Genomic DNA, 17,832 nt, shown 5'->3' with positions numbered 1-17,832 from the left:
ATGTGTGCGTGTTTTACAAGTGGCTGGCGGTGCTGTGCGGCTCATCCACAAAGGATGGTTGCAAGAGGCCTAGCCTTCCTCTGCCGCACAGTCGTGTGTAGTTGCTGAATCGGAACATTCACGACATGGATCTCGTTGATTGTTGTAGCAGATCCGAGAAAGGGCATCGTTGCAATCTGCTCCCTAGCACAACATCGGCAGGCGTATTGCTGTTCGCAGTTGGTGGATAGGCGGGAAGCAGTCCGGGATACGTCTGCCCTTTCGGCGCTCTTGCTGTTGTTCGAGGAGGCGGGGGAGGTGTGCAGCTGATGGGTTCCGCCGTAGAAGTCAGGGCAGGACACAGGTTTTTAATTGCTGCTGCTGGCAAGCTGTGCAAGTCGAGGTGGGGGAAGGAAGCAAGTCCCTACTGTGGCAAAAGGTGGTCTTGCAAGGGGAAGGCCTTCGCCGCATTGACTTTCTCAAAGCTGGACGGACTTTGGAATTTTACTCGAAGCAAAACGGAAAGGAGATGCGTCTTGTATAAGCCATGGGGATGCCTCACTGTCATGGTGGTTTTGAGCGGTTTCGCGACCCAAGGGTCTATTACTATATTTCCACAGCTTTGCCAGACAGTCAGCAGCAAGCACTCCGTCCTCAGTGCGTACATGAAGTCCTGTCAAACCTGCGCTCGTATTGTCACAGAGATTAGCGCGGCTTGAGTATGTTACTTGAGCTTGCAGGTATTTGTTTGGTGTTCTTCCGCAGATGCGTGGTACAGCTGAGCGCTGATCCAAGGGATCTGCTAGCCATGTATGTGTATCGTTACCTGTTGCCGTTCCATTTCCCCGGCAACACGCTTAGGCGGAGAAAAACCTTAATTTTTCTAGAGGTGTGGTTTCATCCTCTGCCAATCAGCTTTTCGCTGGAACCTCTTTTATGACTGTGTCCAGTGATAACATTATGTACATACCCAACGTTTCATGCATAGGACCTACTGGTATTCGTCCAAAAATGCTGCTCAGGCGGTCAGATACATGGAACAGTAATAATTTTCTTAACTAATTTAAATTGTCACAGCATATATAGAATAGACTTGCTAAAATCCAGCCTGGAATGGGTTCATTGGTTCTGTCGGGCATCGAATAAGTTCTAGCGGTGGAAATATTACCTGCCATACCATCCCTAGCTTGCTTTTCCTAATCAGAAATTAGATATGATATGGCAAGACTCTACTTTGTATAGTTTATAAGGGGGCGGCATAAGGCTTCGCCCACCGCCCCGAACCAGATAGTTGTGCAGTAGGCCGCAGCAAGACCGACATGCAAACTTGAAATGCCTGGCTTTAATCAGGTAGCTCTTGCACGCCATGCACATGGGCTCCTTGTCGCAGTGCAACAAGTCCAGGCCCGGGCACCTCCAGGTGCTCGCCCGGTCCCTCCGCTCCTGCACGAACATATCAGCGTGATCACAGCTGCTTTACAGCGCATTCATGAGCAGTTTTCCCTTCTCATCGGTGGCGACCCACTCGTGGTGACGCGGGGTGATGGCGGCATCCGCCCCGACGATGTCCTGCACCTAGCACGGTGGTGGCAGGACGGCCGCCTAACGCACCTGATCCATAAAATTTTCCTTTTGGCGGTGCGCGACGTCGCGACGGTGTGCGCCAAGGCACCAGGCGGGCCATCCTCAGTCAATGTCTCCCGCGCCCCGTCCCGCAGCGTTTCCCGCGCATCCAGCAGTAAGCTTGGCAACCCGATTTCCGAAGCTGAGAGGGCCCAGAGGAGCCACGCTGCCTTTGAGCAGTTCCTTGGAACTCCCAAGGCCGCGCAATGCATCTCTTCCTTGGTAGTCCTGCAGGGTGTACTACAGCTGGTACTCGACGCGCTGCAGCTGCTGCGCAACCGGCCGCCAGGATCGCTGCAACCTCCGCCGCCGCTGCCGCCCCCACCACCGCCAGCAGAGCGCGATTCGGAGCAAGGCGAGGGCGAGGCCGCTGACGCCATCGACGAGGCAGTCGCAATCTGCGTGACAGTAGTGGCTGGCAGCGACGCTGCCGGAAGCAACAACGGCGACGCCTCGGCTGCCATTTCTTCCCCCGGCCAGCCTGAATCAACTGAGGCAACAGAGCCACGGCAACCAGCCCTAGCTGCGGAAAGCAGCAGCACAGGGTCCATCCGCAGCCGTGGAAACCGAAGTCGTCAACCGTCCGATGGGCCGACCAACTCGCCAAGGGCGGGAGGCGCAACAGCGCAAGGGGGAAAGCTCCCGCCGCTGAAGCCCGGGACCTCCGCCGCCGCCGTGGCGGCACCGGCAGCGGCAGCAGCGTCGGGGACCCAGCGGCAGCCGTCACCACCACGGTCATCATCTCCATCGCAGCCGCGAACGTCATCGCCACAGCCGCGCGCGTCATCGCCGCCACAGCCCCTGAGGCCCGAGGACGAACGCTACCAGCGGCTGTGTGCCCGCCATCGTCACGCGGAGAGGCTCTACCTGGCCTGGTCAGGGCTGCAGGACGCTGTGCTGGACCTGCTATGCAACAGCCCTTTATTGATGAACTTAACGGAGCTGCTCCGCTACACCGCAGCGCTTTTGGCGCTACCTAGCGTCGGCGGCGGTGCCGGTGCCGGCGGCAACACGCCGCGCACGGTAGCGCTGTGGCGGCAAGTCTGGTCGGTGGTGCCGCCGGTGGCGGCCCTAGCGCACGCCATAGCGGCTTCGGCGGCGGTGTCGTTGCTGCCAGGACCGCCGGCGGCAGTGGCGGCGTCAGCGGGGGGTGGGCCGCCGCCACCTAACGCGCCGCCAACCCCATTAACGGACCCGACGTCAGCGGCGGTGCTACTGGCGGCGCTGGCGGATAGTTCGCTGGTGCCTGCCTGCTGTGATTTGGTACTGGCAGTGTCGCGCACCGCGCTGCAGAACAGCTCCGCCGCCCGCAACAACGTCGCTCTCGCGGCACAACAGCTGCTGTCGGCGTCGCTCCGGCTGTCAGCTGTGGCAGAGGCAGGTGATGCCTTCAAGCCACAGCCACCGCTGCAACCCGCGGCGGCGACGGCCATGACGTTGGAACCCTCTGGCGCCGAAGCGTCAGCCCCCGACGGCACCGTCCCTTCTATCCCTGATCCTACCGCGCCGCCAGGGACGCCCCCGAACGCGTCCGGAGAAGTGCCGGCGGAAAGGCGGGTCAGTGGTGGCGGCGGCGGCAGCGGCGCAGCTTTGCCGCCGTCGTCACAGGACGGTGACGGTGGTGGTGAGATGACCTACGGCAGCGATGCCACGGCGACAGAGCTGGAAAATGGGGACCGGACCACCGCCATGTCGGCTGACGGGCAGCGATTGTCGAGCAACGATGGCGCCGGCGGCGGAGCTGCGGGTGTCCGTACTAGCGGGCCTGGAGGAGTCCGTGTCAGCGACGAATCAGTGCGTATTAGCCGAGCCAGCGGCGATGCAGTTGGGAAGGATGGCACAGGAAATGATGCTGGTGACGGCGCCATGGGGACGGACTCTATGGGCAAGGGCTCAGCCGATGGCGCCCCGGGCAGCACTCCGCCGCCGCCGCTGCCAGGGCCTACTGGAGACGACTCGGCGTCGCCTGCGACGGCAAGTGCAGCAGTCTTAGAACAGCCGCGGCGCTCTTCAGGGGAGGGTGCGGCGCCGGCAGTGGATGCCGCTGACGGCGGGACCGCTGGAGGGGGGAATACGGGACCGGATACCGCTGACGGTTCTGCAGCGGCGGGAGATGTGGTGGCTAGCGCTATGGAGGTGCCGCCGGATAAAACGAATGCGGGAACTATCAACGGTGCCGCAGCGGTGGCGACGGAGGGGATTGAGGGGTCCCAAGGCCAGGGCGGGAAGGCGCCAGGGTCGGAAGGCAGTCATCCGGCGGCTCAGAGCGCCATTACGGACGTGGCCGAAGATGCTAGTGGTGTGCCACCAGGCGTCTCCGAAACCGCGGTGGATGTGCCGAGTGCTGGTCTGGAGGTCGCGGAGGAAAGCGGCGGCGCTGAAGCGGCGGCGGATGCGGCTGGGCCTGGGGTCGAGGCAGCGGCAGCTGACCCACGCAGACCCACGCCGCTGCCGCCGTTACCTGCCGGCGCCGCTGCCGCACTGATGGTCCTTAGCACACCTGCCGTACAGTATTTCCTCTGTGAGCGCCAAGCCAGCGCTGTCGTACAGGCGTACAGCGAGATTGCCGCCACGGCGCCGCCACCACCGCCTAACGGCAAAACCTCTGTCACAGCTGCCATCTCGGCGTCGGCATCCCTCAGCACCACATGGATCGTGGAGCCAATGCTGACGGGTACGCCGCCCTCGTCAGGCGTGACGCCGCCCGCCGCCAGCAGCACCGGCAGCGACGCCGCCGCGGCCGCTGCCTCCTTTACCGGCAGCGGTGGCGGTGTGTCTGTGGCGGGCGTGCTTGACGTCGCCCGATCCTGCGGTCTGGACCTTTTGCCCGTACCCGCACTTCCCTGGAGTGTGCCCATCGAGGCCGCCCTGGTAGCGCTGCCGGACATGCGCACCGTACAGCAAACCTTTGCCAAGGCAGCATCCACTGGTGGCGCGCCTGTCAATAGCGGCGGCCCAATGAGCGGCAATGCGGCACTCGACGCCAGCGTCGGACCGCTGGGCCACCACCTGCGTACAGAATCAGCTGGCGGCGCGGTGCACTCGGGCCCGATGTGGTCGCCGCAGTCCCTTTCCGCCGGCCCTTCCGCTGCAACCATTAGCAGCGGGCCAAGTGGCCCCCAGATCGGCCGCCGCCGCCTGGACAACCATGCGCAGGGACCTTCTAGCGGCGGCGGCGCTGGGAGAGGCGGCATGCTGGCAGGAACGGCCGTGGGCCCGAAGCTGCCGCCGCTACGGATGCCGCTACGGCAGCTGGACTCGGATGCCCGGCGTCGTGAGGCACAGAAGGTGCAGCGGCAGCAGGAGGCAACGGAAAAGGAAGCCCAGCTTGTCAGCCTGGTGAAGGCGACCGCTGTCACGTGGCAGGGCCTTATCGAAGCCGCCGCGACAGCCGTAGGCCCGGCGGCTGGCGGCGATGGCGAAGACGCCACGCCGTATGTTGAATATGTATATGGCGCAGCCGGCCGCCCTGCCACGCCGTCCGGGCACGTGCCCAGCGCCAGCCGTGTATTGCTGCAGCTCATCTCCGCCGCGGCTGTGTGCCGAGCGGCCAGTACGGCAGAAGCGGCGGCGAGCCAAAGCGACGGTGGCAGGGCGGGCTCGCCTCCCCGGGTCCGGAGTGGGCGCGCAGGCCGCGTCACTGCGAGCGATGCCGGCGCCGGCGGCGGCGACAACGCGCCGGAGGAGTCACTGGCGGAGCTGCTTGCAATGCTCATACGCAACTTGACGGCCTCTCACAGGCTGTGCACGGAACCGGAGCGTACGACACTGCACGAGCAGCTGGCGGCATTGCTGGCGGCGGCGCTGGCGGCTTCACAGGTAGGCATTGCGCTGAGGAGTGCTGGGCTTCACACATGTGCATTCCCATGCAAGTTTATCCGTCTTTTCCCTACCCAACTAGCCTTTCCTCATCACCATCCTAACGCTTTTAGGCTCCTAACCGCGGTTTCATCTTTTCCTTTTTCCGTCAACAACCTTTTAGGCCATGGTTGCGCGCACCGGCAGCCCCGACGTGTCCACGCCGCTGGTGGCTGTACCGGAGGCATGCCTGGCCTGGATGGCGGAGGCGGAACGCCAGCGGGCACTGGAGCTGGCGGTTTCGGAGCGTGAGATGGAGGCCGCGGACCTGGCGGCAGCGGAGGCGGAGGCGATACAGCTGGAACGCGCTCTCACGCGACCGGACGAGGAGTTCACGGACGAGGAGTACGCGGCCTGGCAGCAGCGGCTAAGCGGCACCGACGATGGCGGCAGCGGGCTGTCGCGTGCGGCGGAGGCAGTGGCACGTGCAGCGGCCGTACGGTTAACGGCGGCGGCGCGCGACGCTGCACGGCTGCGTGTGGCGGTGGCGCTGTGCGAGGCGTGCGTTCGGTTCCTAGTCGCACATCACCAGGGCATGGTGGCGACGCTGCTGCGGGCAGGGCTACTGCGGCCTGGACTGAAACTGCGGCAGGAGCATACACGGCACGCGGCGCTTCTGCAACAGGTGAGTGAGTAGTGAGTGAGTGCATGTCTGTCTGTCTGTCTGTCTGTATATATATTTGTGATGTGTATTTGTAGTGGGCTGGAATGCGTCATATTGAGCAGATTGCGAGGAAGGGAAAACGGCGAACGGAAAAGGGCGATGGAAGATCTGTTTGGATGAAGAAGCGTGGAGTGAAAAGGACGAGGGAGTGCTGGCAGCCTTCTTCCCGGCGGTGACCCTTCGCCTCCCCCCAGAAGTCCTCTTAGACTGGAACGTGCTATCACTCGTGCGATCACTCGCTGTACTCCTCTGCACCCCCTCCATGAGGTCAATGCTCCTTTCCTTTCCTTTCCCCCCTTTTGCTGTGCCCATTTGCCTGGCGGTGCCTTGCCACAACATCGACCGCGCGCCTGTTTCTGCGCCACTGCAGACGCTGGAAATGCTAGCGCACCTCGCCGCATGCTGTGCTTCCGCCGTGGCGGAGGCACACGCGCCACGTGCGCTGCATGCTGCCGCTGCCACCGCAGCAGCAGCCGGGCCGCAGCCGCCGCCGCACCGCTCGCCCCTCGCGCTCGCCGCCGCATCTCATGCCATGGTTGCTACCGCCGTCGACGTGACGTACACACCCGTGTTGCGCTCTCTGCACAGCGCACTGTTGTCGGTGCGCAAGTGCCTGGCGGTATGCTCGCAGCAGCTGGCTGCCGCTGGCGGTGCGGCCCTGGGGCTGGCGCCCGTCGCCGACGTGTGTGCCGTACTGTGCGCTTTCCCCGGGCGCCTAGTAGCGCAGCTGCTGCCGGCGCACGAGCTAGTAACGCTGCGACACGCCAGCGGCCGTGCTAGCGCCGGTGTCGCCCGTATGAGCGGCAGCGCTCGCCCAAGTACCGGTGATGGGGCAGGAAGAAGCTGCTCGCCCACGCCGTCGGCACACGCGGCGGAGGCAGACGCGTCCGCATCAGCGGCCGAGGCCGAAGCATCGACGAGCGAGGCCGCGGCATCGCCAAAAGAAACGGCTTTGGAGCCGTCATATGGCAATGGCGGGGCCACAGCGGCCCCTCGGGCACAGTTCGCCTGGGGCTTGGAGCCGATCATTGAGGTCTCCGAACTGTCATCGGCCATCTCGTCGTATCCCAGCCAGGCGGCCCAACAGCAGCAGCAGCAACGGGGGGGGAATGCACAGCGGCGATCCCTCAGTCCGACGCAGCCTGTGGGGGGAGAGCATGACGGCGTGGAAGGCAGCGTGATAGACGACCTGGACTCCCCAGCCGGCGGTGGCGGCGGCGGCAGGGCAGGTGCGGACGACCCGGAGCAGCAAGGTTACGAGATGGACTTCGAAGACCCTGCCGACACGCAGGGTGCTGCTTCGGACACGCGCTCGAAAATGGTGACGTCACGCCGGGCAAGTGGTAACAGCACCGTCAGTGCCGAGCAGGCGGCGCGTGCGGCAGCAGCGGTGGAAGCCGCCGTGCCGTATGTCGCTCGGGCCATTGCGTCCAGCGCGCTGCACACCACTGTGCCCGCCGCGTGGCGCGTCTTTACGAACCTCTTTCTGCAGCTGGCCTCCGTGGAAATGGCCGCGGAGGAGGAACAACGCCTAAAACTGCAGCAGCAGCAGCAACAACAACACTCGCGATCCGTGGGTCTGTCCTGGGCAGACGCACCCTGCTCTTCTTGCTCCGGAACCAATGATGGCGCGACGGAATACAGCACTTACAGCTTCAACTCCAGCCGCGCGGATACGACGCATCTGTCACAGCCGGTGCAGCCGCCGCAGGCGGCGGCCGCAGGCCCGGTACCCGCTGCACTGACCCAGGGGTCGGAATCGCCGGCTTTGGGCAGCGCCCTGTCCGCAGAGCAACTGGCCGCGTTGTCCAACGCCACGACGGGTTTGTGGGACTTGCTGCACGTGCTGCTGGCGGTGCACCGCGGCGCCGGCGCACCCTGGCCGGCGGAGGCGTTTGCACTGCCGGCGGAGCGAGAAACGGAGCTGCGGCGGGTTGTGCGGGAGCTGCAGCAGCAGCCGCCGCCACCGCCGCCGCCGCCCCAACAGCAGCAGCCGGTGCAGGAAGGTGCAGCGCAGCCGCCGGATGGGAACGGGCCTGCTGGCGTCGGCAGCCGCAGCGCGCACGGCTCACAAGACGGCGTTGGTCCAGACACGGCTGCAGCAGCAGCGCTGGCAGGTGGCAGGGCAAGTGGGTCGGAGAGCCAGAACGGTGGCTTGCGGCTTAGCAGTAGCACGGGCGGGGGACTACTTCTTAGCGGCACAACAGGGACGATGCAGGACGAAGCCGGCAGCTACCTGCCCAGCCCATGGCCCAGCGGCGATAGCGGCGACAGCAGTAATGCGCAGGGGGCACCGGATGGTTCGGCCAGGGCGTCCAGTCCCAATGGCTGCTCCTTGGCTGCGAGCCACACGTCCGGGGGTTCGCAAGTCACGATGGCGCAGGACGGGGCAACAGAGGCGGCAGCGGCGGTGGCGGCGAGAGCAAGCCTAGACGTGGCCGGCCCTGTTCGGAACTCGTCGCAGAACGGGACACGGTTGATGCCGACGAGCGCACTTGGACGAGGTGTTGGCAATGTGGATGGAAGCAGTGATGAACGTCGCAGTGATGGGGCTGGTGTTTGCGGCACGGATGCCAAAGATGAAGGTGCCCTGGAGCAGGCGGCTACTGAGATCAGTGTCGTACAGGTTGTTTCGTCCGAGCTTCCGACTGACGGAACGGCGGCGGGGAGCCCCGCGGGGGAGGCCCCAGGCGGCGGTACCCAGGGGACAGAAAGCTCCCCCGACAACGAGCAATCCGACAACGCCGGCCCGCCGTCGCTGCCGACAGAGAAGCACCAGCAGCTTCAGGAGAATCCACTACATGCGCAGGAGGTGCTGCAAGAGCAGCAGCAGCAGCAGGAGGGCCTGCCGTCGGAGGCCCAGCAGCAGCCTGCAGATGCCGCCGCCGCAACAACAGCAGCAACAACTAGCACCCAATCGCTGGCAGACAAGGTGCCAGCATGGCGGGAGGCAACGATGCTGCTGGAGCAGGTGTTCAGTTTATCGGAGGCATGGCAGGAGCTGAAGGCAGCGGAGAACGCTCTGGAGGAGAACTCCCGGGCCCATGCGCCGCGGCTACTGTTGGGAGATGTGCCCGCCCCGGTGCCGTCGGCACAAACCATGGAATCGTCGCCCAAGGGCACCGAGCCGTCGGCGGCGGCGCTGCTGGCGTCGTTCCTGCGCGGCGGCGATGCTGCTTCGGGTAATGCACCGACCATCAAGACCCGGCGCCTCCAGTCCAGCATCAGCGGCGTTACTGCAGCGGCGACGGCGGCGGCGGCCATCCCGACGGCGCCGCCGAAGCTGATCCTCACCGCCGCCGAAGCTGCTCGCGCCATGGCGGGTGCGCCATCGGGCGTCGGCGGGCGTGCCACATCACCGTCGGCCTCGAATGCCGCCACAGCCGCCGCAGCCGCGGCGGCGGCACTACCGTCGGGGTGCTCGTACTCGGGCTGTACCACGCTCGCCGGCGCGAGTGAAGTGGCCCAAGGTAGGGCCCTGGTCTGCCGCTGTGAGCGCGTGAGCTACTGCAGCTCCACCTGCCAAATGCTTGACTGGATGGACAGCCATCATAAGGTCTGTAAGGGCCGACCGCCAAAGAACTCGGTACCAGCGTCCAAAGCCGCCTTAGCCGACGCTATGGCAGCGCAGGCGGCCGCGGGCTTCACCGCCGCTGCGACGGCGGAACCAATCGGCGCCGCAGCCGCCATGGGCGCTGCTGTTCGGGGTTCCTTTGGGCGGCGCGCTGTCGCAACGCGACGTTAGAACCCATTCATTTATGTCTTCATGCAAGAGGCACAGCATTTCTTAATTCGGCTTGACATTGGGGCGACATTGAGAGATGATGTATCGGGATTGGGGTTGGGGTTGGGGTTGGGGTTGGGGTTGAACCAAGCTCCACCTTAATAAACGGGCTGAAGTGCGGTTCGGGTTTGTTGGTAGTCGGGGTGCTGCGGTTGAGGGAGATCGGTTGTGGGAGTGTGGAGAAGCGGAAGCTGCTGCGGACGTCAATGGCATGCCACTCGGGTGTCGCGGTCGTTCCCTCATCGGCTCGCTGACCTTGGGTCACCTCCTGGCTGTCAGGGAGTTGGTTGTGGGAACAACGAGCATATTCCCATTTCCGATTTACTCATGCGCACAAAGTCCATGGCTGGGAGGGCGGACCCTTTCCAGTTGGGGACCAGCAAACAGCATTAGAGCCGNCTGGAGAACAAACAACAAACATCATCGCGGCGGCGACAACCAATCATTGCAATAGCATGCAGGCGGGCAATCAGCCGGGTTGTGTGGGGCGGGGTTACGAAAGTACGACATGCTGGGTTGCAAGGATGCAAGTGTGCATGTCCCCGAGCCAATTCTGCCAGGAGATGGCTCATGTGTTACAACTGGGACGTTGTTAGATGTGATTAGGTGCCTCAGCTTCGTACTGCGGGCACGGAGACGGGTATCCGGCCGTGAATGATGTGCGAAGGAGAATTGTGCAAAGTTGGGGTACAGCTTCACCCTGGTTGCCACTAGCCTGGCAGTCCCCAACGTTTCGGGGCGCCCTCATGCTTATCACCCACGTATGCCGGTTTCTGCAAAGTCAGTGATTTGTTCGGGTTCACCGCCCCACCATCATCACCGGCATCGTCCAGTGGAAAGTACGGATCAACGGCGATGTGGACTCCATTCCTGGCCGGGGTGTAGTGGCCCGCTCGCAGGCTCATCTCTACAACAGGGTCCGCCACCGCCCATCGACATGGAAATGCACCCGCCCATCCGCCCTCTTATTTCTGTCCTGCTGTTTGTCGGAATCGAACTTTGAACCTTTCCAGGGACACAATGCCGCGCCTTATAAGCCTATTTTCTGTGTCTGGAGCCGGATTATATGTGGCGGTTGCTTGGAGGTGGAGTGGCGCTTCCTGTGATGAGCAGTTCACAATTACGGCTGTCAGCGACTTATTGGTGCTGGGGTTGCTAGCTGTTGGGTTTACGTCGTCAGTAGTTGATGGTTGTCGGTTACAATTGTCCGTTGCGTTTTGGCTAGTCTTGTGCACAGTCCAGATGGATGTGAAAAGCTGCAGCAAGGTACGTACTGTTAGTTTCTTTCTTTCTTGCTGCAGTCATTGTAGCGCACGTGCTGTATAATACATTGCGGTAAAGGGACAGTTGGATTTGGGCTTCAATGATATGGAGTCGTCATGCTGTAGGATAAGCTTTGGCTGGGGCCTCCAACCATGTGTGCCAAGTCATGGCGGAAGCCTTTTTGTGTGTAAATATGGTCTTGCTGCAGTGAAGCCGGTGAACCTTTCTGGAAATGGGGCATTAACCGGACCATGGCAAACCAACACAGCAGATAAGGCGGCCTGCGTCTTTATGGCCATGTTCCTTATAACGAAGACATAATGAATCATGTGGTCCAGGTGCATGGTATATTAGGAAAGAAAACCTTTTTACGATGTACTGAACGCTTGCCTTGCTACAGCGCCGCAGCTGTTGCGCTCACTCGTTACGAAACAGCCGGCAGGCCGACCCTTAAACAAAGTCATTTAGGTCTACATTACCCTTGCGGCAGATAAATGCGTGAGATAAGAGGCTATTGAAGGGCCTTGGACAGCTAGATCAATCCAGGCTTGGTCGTGAAGTAAAAGCGTGAGGCGCCGCACACCTATAAACCACCAATCGCCAGCCTATAAACATGCACCTTCATCTTTATCATAAGAGCAAGAGGGAACTAAATTTGGACAGTGCTATTTTGTAACGAGACAATTTCCAACTGCACGTACGGCGACGGACAGGCTTACAGTTGCAGGTAACGAACCAGGGGCAGGGCGATGCATGTTTCACAACATCGCAAATTGTAGGTCAACAGCCTTCTTCCTCTCTGAAGCCGTTTGGGACGGAGAGCCCGCCGTTGAGCATGGCGTTGTCGATCTACCTGCCATCTCTTAACTAAGTTGAATCGAAAATGGTTTATGACTGAAGGTGCTCTGGTTAAGAAATATGGTCCTTATTTAAAGCCAGGGCTAAAATATGACGCCAGAACAACAGCCTAGTAATGGACCTTACAGACAGTCGCAGCAAGGTCCCGGCCCACCATCACAGCCTGCACGGACACTGTCTTCTGCTACAGGACTTAGTAGCCATGGAGCATCCCGCAAGCGTTTCGGGGGCGCCACCGTCGACCGCTCAGCTTACACCGCAGGCCAGGCGCTCGTCACAGTGGTAAACGATCCCAGGGCTGACGCGGCGAAAAACTGGGGCGCATGGCTAGGCTTCCGGGTACCGGACGTCAGCTGGCAGGATCCCCCGCCCCCGATCGATACGATGCGCTACCCGCCTGTGACGCGACGCGATCTAGCCAAGTACCTAGCGCTGGTCGCGGACGGCAGCTTCGAGCAGTTCCAGCAGACGCGTCAGAGCTTGGCGCTGGGTGGCATATCTCAGCAGTTTATGTCTTTTGAGGGCGACGCTGCCGACCTGGACGATTACGATCCCTCCTCGTATGATATCGGGTACAAGGGGTACAGCTTGGAGGGCCCCGCGGCTGCTCTCGATGAACCAAACCCATTCGCGGAGGGCGCGGACTCGCATTCCAGGCGCAGCAATGCGGGTGAGTATCCCACATAGGGCGATGCATCGCCCAGCACATGGGACTTAGCCATTGCGTCCCCGCTGCGCACCCAGTGCCGGCTCCGATATTCCCGGGGAAAAGGTAAGCATGGTGTATGGAAGGGGTGAAATGGTGATTGGCTTGGCGAAGGGTCGCCTGAGGTGCGCGCGCAGCGTGTGGTCATGGCACAGGCATCGGTTACGGCTCAGGTGTCAGTTATGGCTAACGAAGGGTGATGGTGGACATCAGGAGGGAACCGCCACCGCTGCCATCGCGGGGGCTCCGATAAGCATCTCCGGAGAACCTCGCCGCCTTCAGGACCGTTAGCGGCGCCAGCTGCAGCGGTGGTGGCGCAACAGTGGCGGCGGGATGACTTCCTTAATCTCCCCTATCTCACCTTATGAGTCACGTCGTTCCACTCACTCCTGGAGATTGACTCCGTCAAAAAACAGCTTGGTGAACCTTTGTTCCACACCGCTGCTGCGCAAAGCTGCGCTTGGGGGCCGGGGTTTGGACAACCTGGGACAGGGGTGGAGGGCGTCTGCGCGCCGAGAGACCTTGGGAAAGGGCATCTCCCTGTGGGACAAAGGGCCTACTGCTTGGTCGGTCTCCTCCAAGCCTGCCACGGGCCCGGCCAGCATGGCGCTTGTACGTGTGCAATGGCCCGGTCTCCAGCTTCAGGCGCCCAGAGCTTCTTCCGATGTCACCCGCGTCACCACCCTCGTCACCATCACCGCAGCAGCTGCTGCTGCTAAACCTAATGTTTCTTCCTCCTCATCATCATCATCGCCGCCTTCTGGGCTTCGTAAACCTCACCTCTCCTGCGGTAGCGCGCCTATGGATATACATACGCTCAACAGGCCATTTACTCCTCCTTCAAGCCGACCCTGGCAACCCCGCATCCCCCAACCTCGCGCCCGTGCTGCCCCTCCTCTCACATCTCCACCTCCAGGCCCTCCCGGGGAGCCCTCATTAACCCCCCACTCGGTGCAGCGGAACCCCGCTGTTCCGAGGCTCGCTCAGGGAGACGGCCTGGTCACGGCGCTGCAGGTGGGTGGCTGGGTGGCCGTGTGGGCCGAACTGACCTGGTTGCGGTTGTGGGAGTGGGAGACAACAACAACAACAATAATAATTATAATGATAAGAAGAAGAAGAAGAAAAAGAGCATCAGGAAGGATGACTGCGAGGTGCTCCAGGCAAGGGTGGAGAAAGGCCGGGCGATACTGGGGAGAGGCCGACGGTGGAGGAGGATGGTATGGCATAGGGTGAGGCGGGGCCCTGGCTGCAGGCAGGCAGGGGCGGTGCCTGCAGTCGGGGAAATCTATGCAGCAGAAGGCGAGAACTGAAATGAAAGAATGGAAAGCTACTGGCCTTACTAGTGGAGAGGAGAGGGAGTCAGGATGGGTGTTGCTAGGGCACGTGGTTGGGCAGTTATAAAACCCTAGGTTAAAACCCTAAGTTAAACCCTAAAACCCATGTTGCCTTGCACTGCAAGGCATCATGGGACTGGGCGGATGCGGGCACATTTGTTACTGTGGTTGGGATCTCTGTGTAATGGAGCCCTGGGCTGCTCGGACGTCCTTCCCTTGACCTTGGCGCGCTTTGATTGGCGTCAAATCTCCACCACACCACCACTACCACCCCTATAATCACTACCACCACCATAAAGGATGCGGAGCCTGAATAACTCGTAGGCTTTGCCTACGGACAAACGTTACGTTGGGCAAACATGGCAGTGGGGGCGGCCTCCACAGCGAGGCCGCTGGCTACTAGTTCCACTACCTCAATTGCCGTGATGCTTGTATGCTTGCCTTTCGCAGCTTTTCGCGCGACTGTCCCGTCCCGTCCCTTCCGAACGCCAACCCACCTACCAGCTACCACCCATCCTTCAACTCCAGTTCGCCACCGCGCGTCCCTGTTCCCATGCCGGTCCCACCTTGCTTTCCCTTTCCCTCACCTGTCAGGTTGTGCCCCCGCTGTTCTTCAATGAGGACTTTTCACTAAGCAGGTAGGTGGATCGGTGGGCTACGGGCGGCAGCAGTGTGACCTCAGGATCAGCAATAGCGATAACGCAGGCCCACCCTTCGACATGCACCAAACATTGGGACTGGGAGCTGCGGCTTCTGGCTTCCCTGCGTTTTTGAGTGGAGGCGCCGTGTACTCGTATCCCGGGGGGGGGGGCGCTGCAAAGCTGCAAACCAGCCTCACACGGCCCCCCCGGCTGATATACATGCAGCTAGCGGCTCACACACGAAAGGGCCCGTAATGGATGTTGCTTTTTCCGAACTCCCATCAGCCCTCTTCTGGAAAACCCTTTGCTCTAGGCCTTTCCTGTAGGGGATGTCTTGCGCGTGGTCCGCCTGGCCAGCTGGCGCGGTGGTACCCAACGTGCGGCTCGCTCCTCGCTCCTTGTGACTCACCTCGCAAACGCACCCCCTCGCGCATGCGGTCCTGACCTTTCATGCAGTTTTTCATCTCCTGCTCCCTGCCGCGTGCCCCGCACCCGCCTCAGACCTGACATCTTTGAGGCCATTTGCGGGTGTGAGGACGACAACGAGATGTACGCGCGCATAGACAAGCTCAACGCAGCACTGGTGGGGTAGGGGGCCTAGAGGAGGGGAGGTCGGTTCGGATCAAAGAGTACCGCTGGGGCAGGGGGGGAGCTTGGGATTCTCCTTACTCCTTACACCACAGACAGCTGGGCGCGCGAGTTTTGAAAGTGGTAGGGGTGGAGCGATTGGACGGGTTGGTAGGACGGGGTTGCGGGTGGGTCCATGGTGGAGCTGGGGGGGGGTAAATTGAACGAGCGCGGGGCGACGGTGTCACCTTACGGGGTAATGCGTTGTGGCGGGATCCTGGCCGGGGGTTGCCGCTGGTGGATTCGCAGCCTGGCTTGCCGGTGGGAAAATGTGTTGGGCTTTTGACGCGTATCACGACACGTGGTTTTCGCCGTTGTGGTCTGGTCTCTGCTGATGGTTGATTGGGCCCGGCCCATGCTCTCAAGGCTTATGTTTGCGATGTTTCTCCAATTCGGTAATCCTGCTTGCTCATTCCGGAGTCAGTCTCCGGCCCCGCCAGTGCTCGTGCTCATGGCCATGCCAGTTGGTCCCATACCACTTGGTGTGCGATGGCGACCCACCTAAGTCGGCAGTTTCTTCGCCTTTCCTCCCGTGCTGAATGCACCCATGACCCAGCCCGCCCTCCACTCCACACCACACCACTCCACACCACACCACACCACACCACACCACTCCACTCCGCACACGTCTGCCCTATAGACCTCTTCTTGCTCATGATTTCCACCCCACTCATGCAACCCTAACCACGCACCCACAGGACGTAGTGGAGACGCAGCTGATGCGCGAGATTGCCTCCCGCAGCCGCGCCATCGTGGCAGCAGGCAACTGCGTACACGACCTACACAACCGCCTGTCCAACACCCTGACGCATATCAAGCGTCTGAGGGAGAACGTGAGACTGGGGAATTCATGGGAAAAAGGCGAAAGGACGGGGCTTTTTAGCGACTTGGGATTCCCTGCGGCTCCACAACACCTCTCCCCTTTCCCCCGCTTTGGACGTCAGCAGTTGTTCTTTCCTTGATATTACATGCAATCCTCTTCCATCACGCCACGCCCAGCGCGTCCAGCCCTCCTCCAGGTCCGCGTTAACGCGTGTACTGTACATGTGCCTAGCGCCTCAAAGCACGTATGTGATTTCACCGAACTGCCCGCCCGTGTGCATCCGTACGCCCCGGCTCGCACCTGCCGGCCACTCCTTCCCCCCGCCCGCTTAGGTGAGTGACATGGACGATGTGACCTACTCAGCGGCCGTGCATGTGGCCCAGCTGCAGAGGAGGAGGAACAACCTGACGGCCACGGTGGAGCGGGTCCAGGTGCGCAGATGGACTTGGCGTGAACGTCGGCGTGTTCTTTCCTTTCTTGCGTGTCGCTCATCTTGCGTTGCTAGGTGTACCTCGGGTAGGTCCGCGTCCTGGGGCCCCGCTTTGCTGCGATGTCTCCGCATCCGCACCCATGGCGAGGACGGGTCTCACCGCCCTTGGCTGTTGGATTTGGTGCTGGAGGTGGCCCCTTCCCCCTTGCCTCTCCTCCTCCTCCTGTCTGGCCGACACCTTGCCTCTGGCACATCCGGTGGATATCGGCAGTTGATTTCTTGTTCTTCATTATTAAGCCCTAAATTGTACATGGAGTTACGGGCGTGCGGTTGTGTGCGGGCCACCGAATCCGCCTGCCAATCGCCGCGGGGCATTCCCGCCTGGGCGACGTCGGGGTCCGCTTGTCTCCGTGTAGATGAGTACTTTCGAGCATATGTACACATATACGTGCGCACATACATGCACATGTACATCACATATACAGACGCGCTTGCTCGCTTGCCATCCCGTGCCCTCTGGCACCCCCTACCGTGTGGACGTACGTGTGTAGTCGCTTGAGGAGGTCGCGGCCGCGAAGGCCGCCCTGCCACTGCTGCTGGACTCTGGAGACTATGCGGGTGAGTGTGTAGTGAGCTGAGTCTGATGTGATTAAACAGAGGCCTTGATATTGTATGCGTGTATGTATGTATGTATGTATGTATGTATGTATGTATGTATGTATGTATGTATGTATGTATGTATGTATGTATGTATGTATGTATGTATGTATGTATGTATGTATGTATGACGTTGATTACACTGTGGGCTGAAAAGCCGGGGGCCCAGGGCCGAAGCACAGCGCGGGGGGCGGGTGCATACGGCTGGTTAGTCTCATGCACTCCGCCCCCGGGTCAGGCCGCACGGGAAACGACGGCCGGCACGCAACAGCGCTTGTTTGGCGCTCCAACTAGACGGGATCTATGCCCGTTGGTCTCCTAACATAAACGAAGTCGCAACTGGGGGGCTCTTCCTGCCGACCGAACGAACCGAGCATCTCAGAGAGCTCGCTACCAGGACTTGGGCGACCGGGAGCCCGACGAGTCTTCCCGGGCTGGGGAGGTCACCAAGCTCAAAAATCCTCACGCAAAAAAGAGCGCAAAGAGCTCACACCACAAGACGCCAAACAGCCTCCTGAGACTACTACCCTCCTCCGCCTCTCCCTCCCTGGGCTAGTCCAGGGGAGATAGCCCCCGTCGAGGGGG

At 61.4% G+C, this 17,832-nt stretch overlaps 2 protein-coding genes across 2 annotated transcripts in view; both read left to right on the top strand.

The window, feature by feature from the left end:
• Positions 1 to 1,311: 1,311 nt before the first annotated feature.
• VOLCADRAFT_98413 (uncharacterized protein) lies at positions 1,312 to 9,869 on the top strand (the record flags this gene model as incomplete). Its single annotated transcript, XM_002957314.1, has 4 exons — positions 1,312 to 5,421; positions 5,585 to 6,085; positions 6,495 to 6,561; positions 6,592 to 9,869. The coding sequence occupies 4 exons, from the start codon at positions 1,312 to 1,314 to the stop codon at positions 9,867 to 9,869; spliced, it is 7,956 nt and encodes a 2,651-aa protein (XP_002957360.1).
• A 2,192-nt stretch (positions 9,870 to 12,061) lies between these two features.
• Positions 12,062 to 17,832, top strand: part of VOLCADRAFT_107628 (uncharacterized protein) — a gene marked incomplete at both ends in the record, with an annotated part of 22,170 nt that continues 16,399 nt past the window's right edge. The window contains 8 exons of the mRNA XM_002957313.1: positions 12,062 to 12,071; positions 12,220 to 12,699; positions 13,652 to 13,749; positions 14,664 to 14,707; positions 15,212 to 15,293; positions 16,036 to 16,170; positions 16,493 to 16,591; positions 17,142 to 17,208. Coding sequence (XP_002957359.1) covers positions 12,062 to 12,071; positions 12,220 to 12,699; positions 13,652 to 13,749; positions 14,664 to 14,707; positions 15,212 to 15,293; positions 16,036 to 16,170; positions 16,493 to 16,591; positions 17,142 to 17,208 — 1,015 coding nt within the window. The remainder of the gene's footprint in view (positions 12,072 to 12,219; positions 12,700 to 13,651; positions 13,750 to 14,663; positions 14,708 to 15,211; positions 15,294 to 16,035; positions 16,171 to 16,492; positions 16,592 to 17,141; positions 17,209 to 17,832) is intronic.

The sequence above is a fragment of the Volvox carteri genome, assembly GCF_000143455.1.
Source record: "Volvox carteri f. nagariensis unplaced genomic scaffold VOLCAscaffold_72, whole genome shotgun sequence".
Taxonomy (NCBI): domain Eukaryota; kingdom Viridiplantae; phylum Chlorophyta; class Chlorophyceae; order Chlamydomonadales; family Volvocaceae; genus Volvox; species Volvox carteri.
This window is presented reverse-complemented; position numbering and strand designations above follow the sequence as displayed.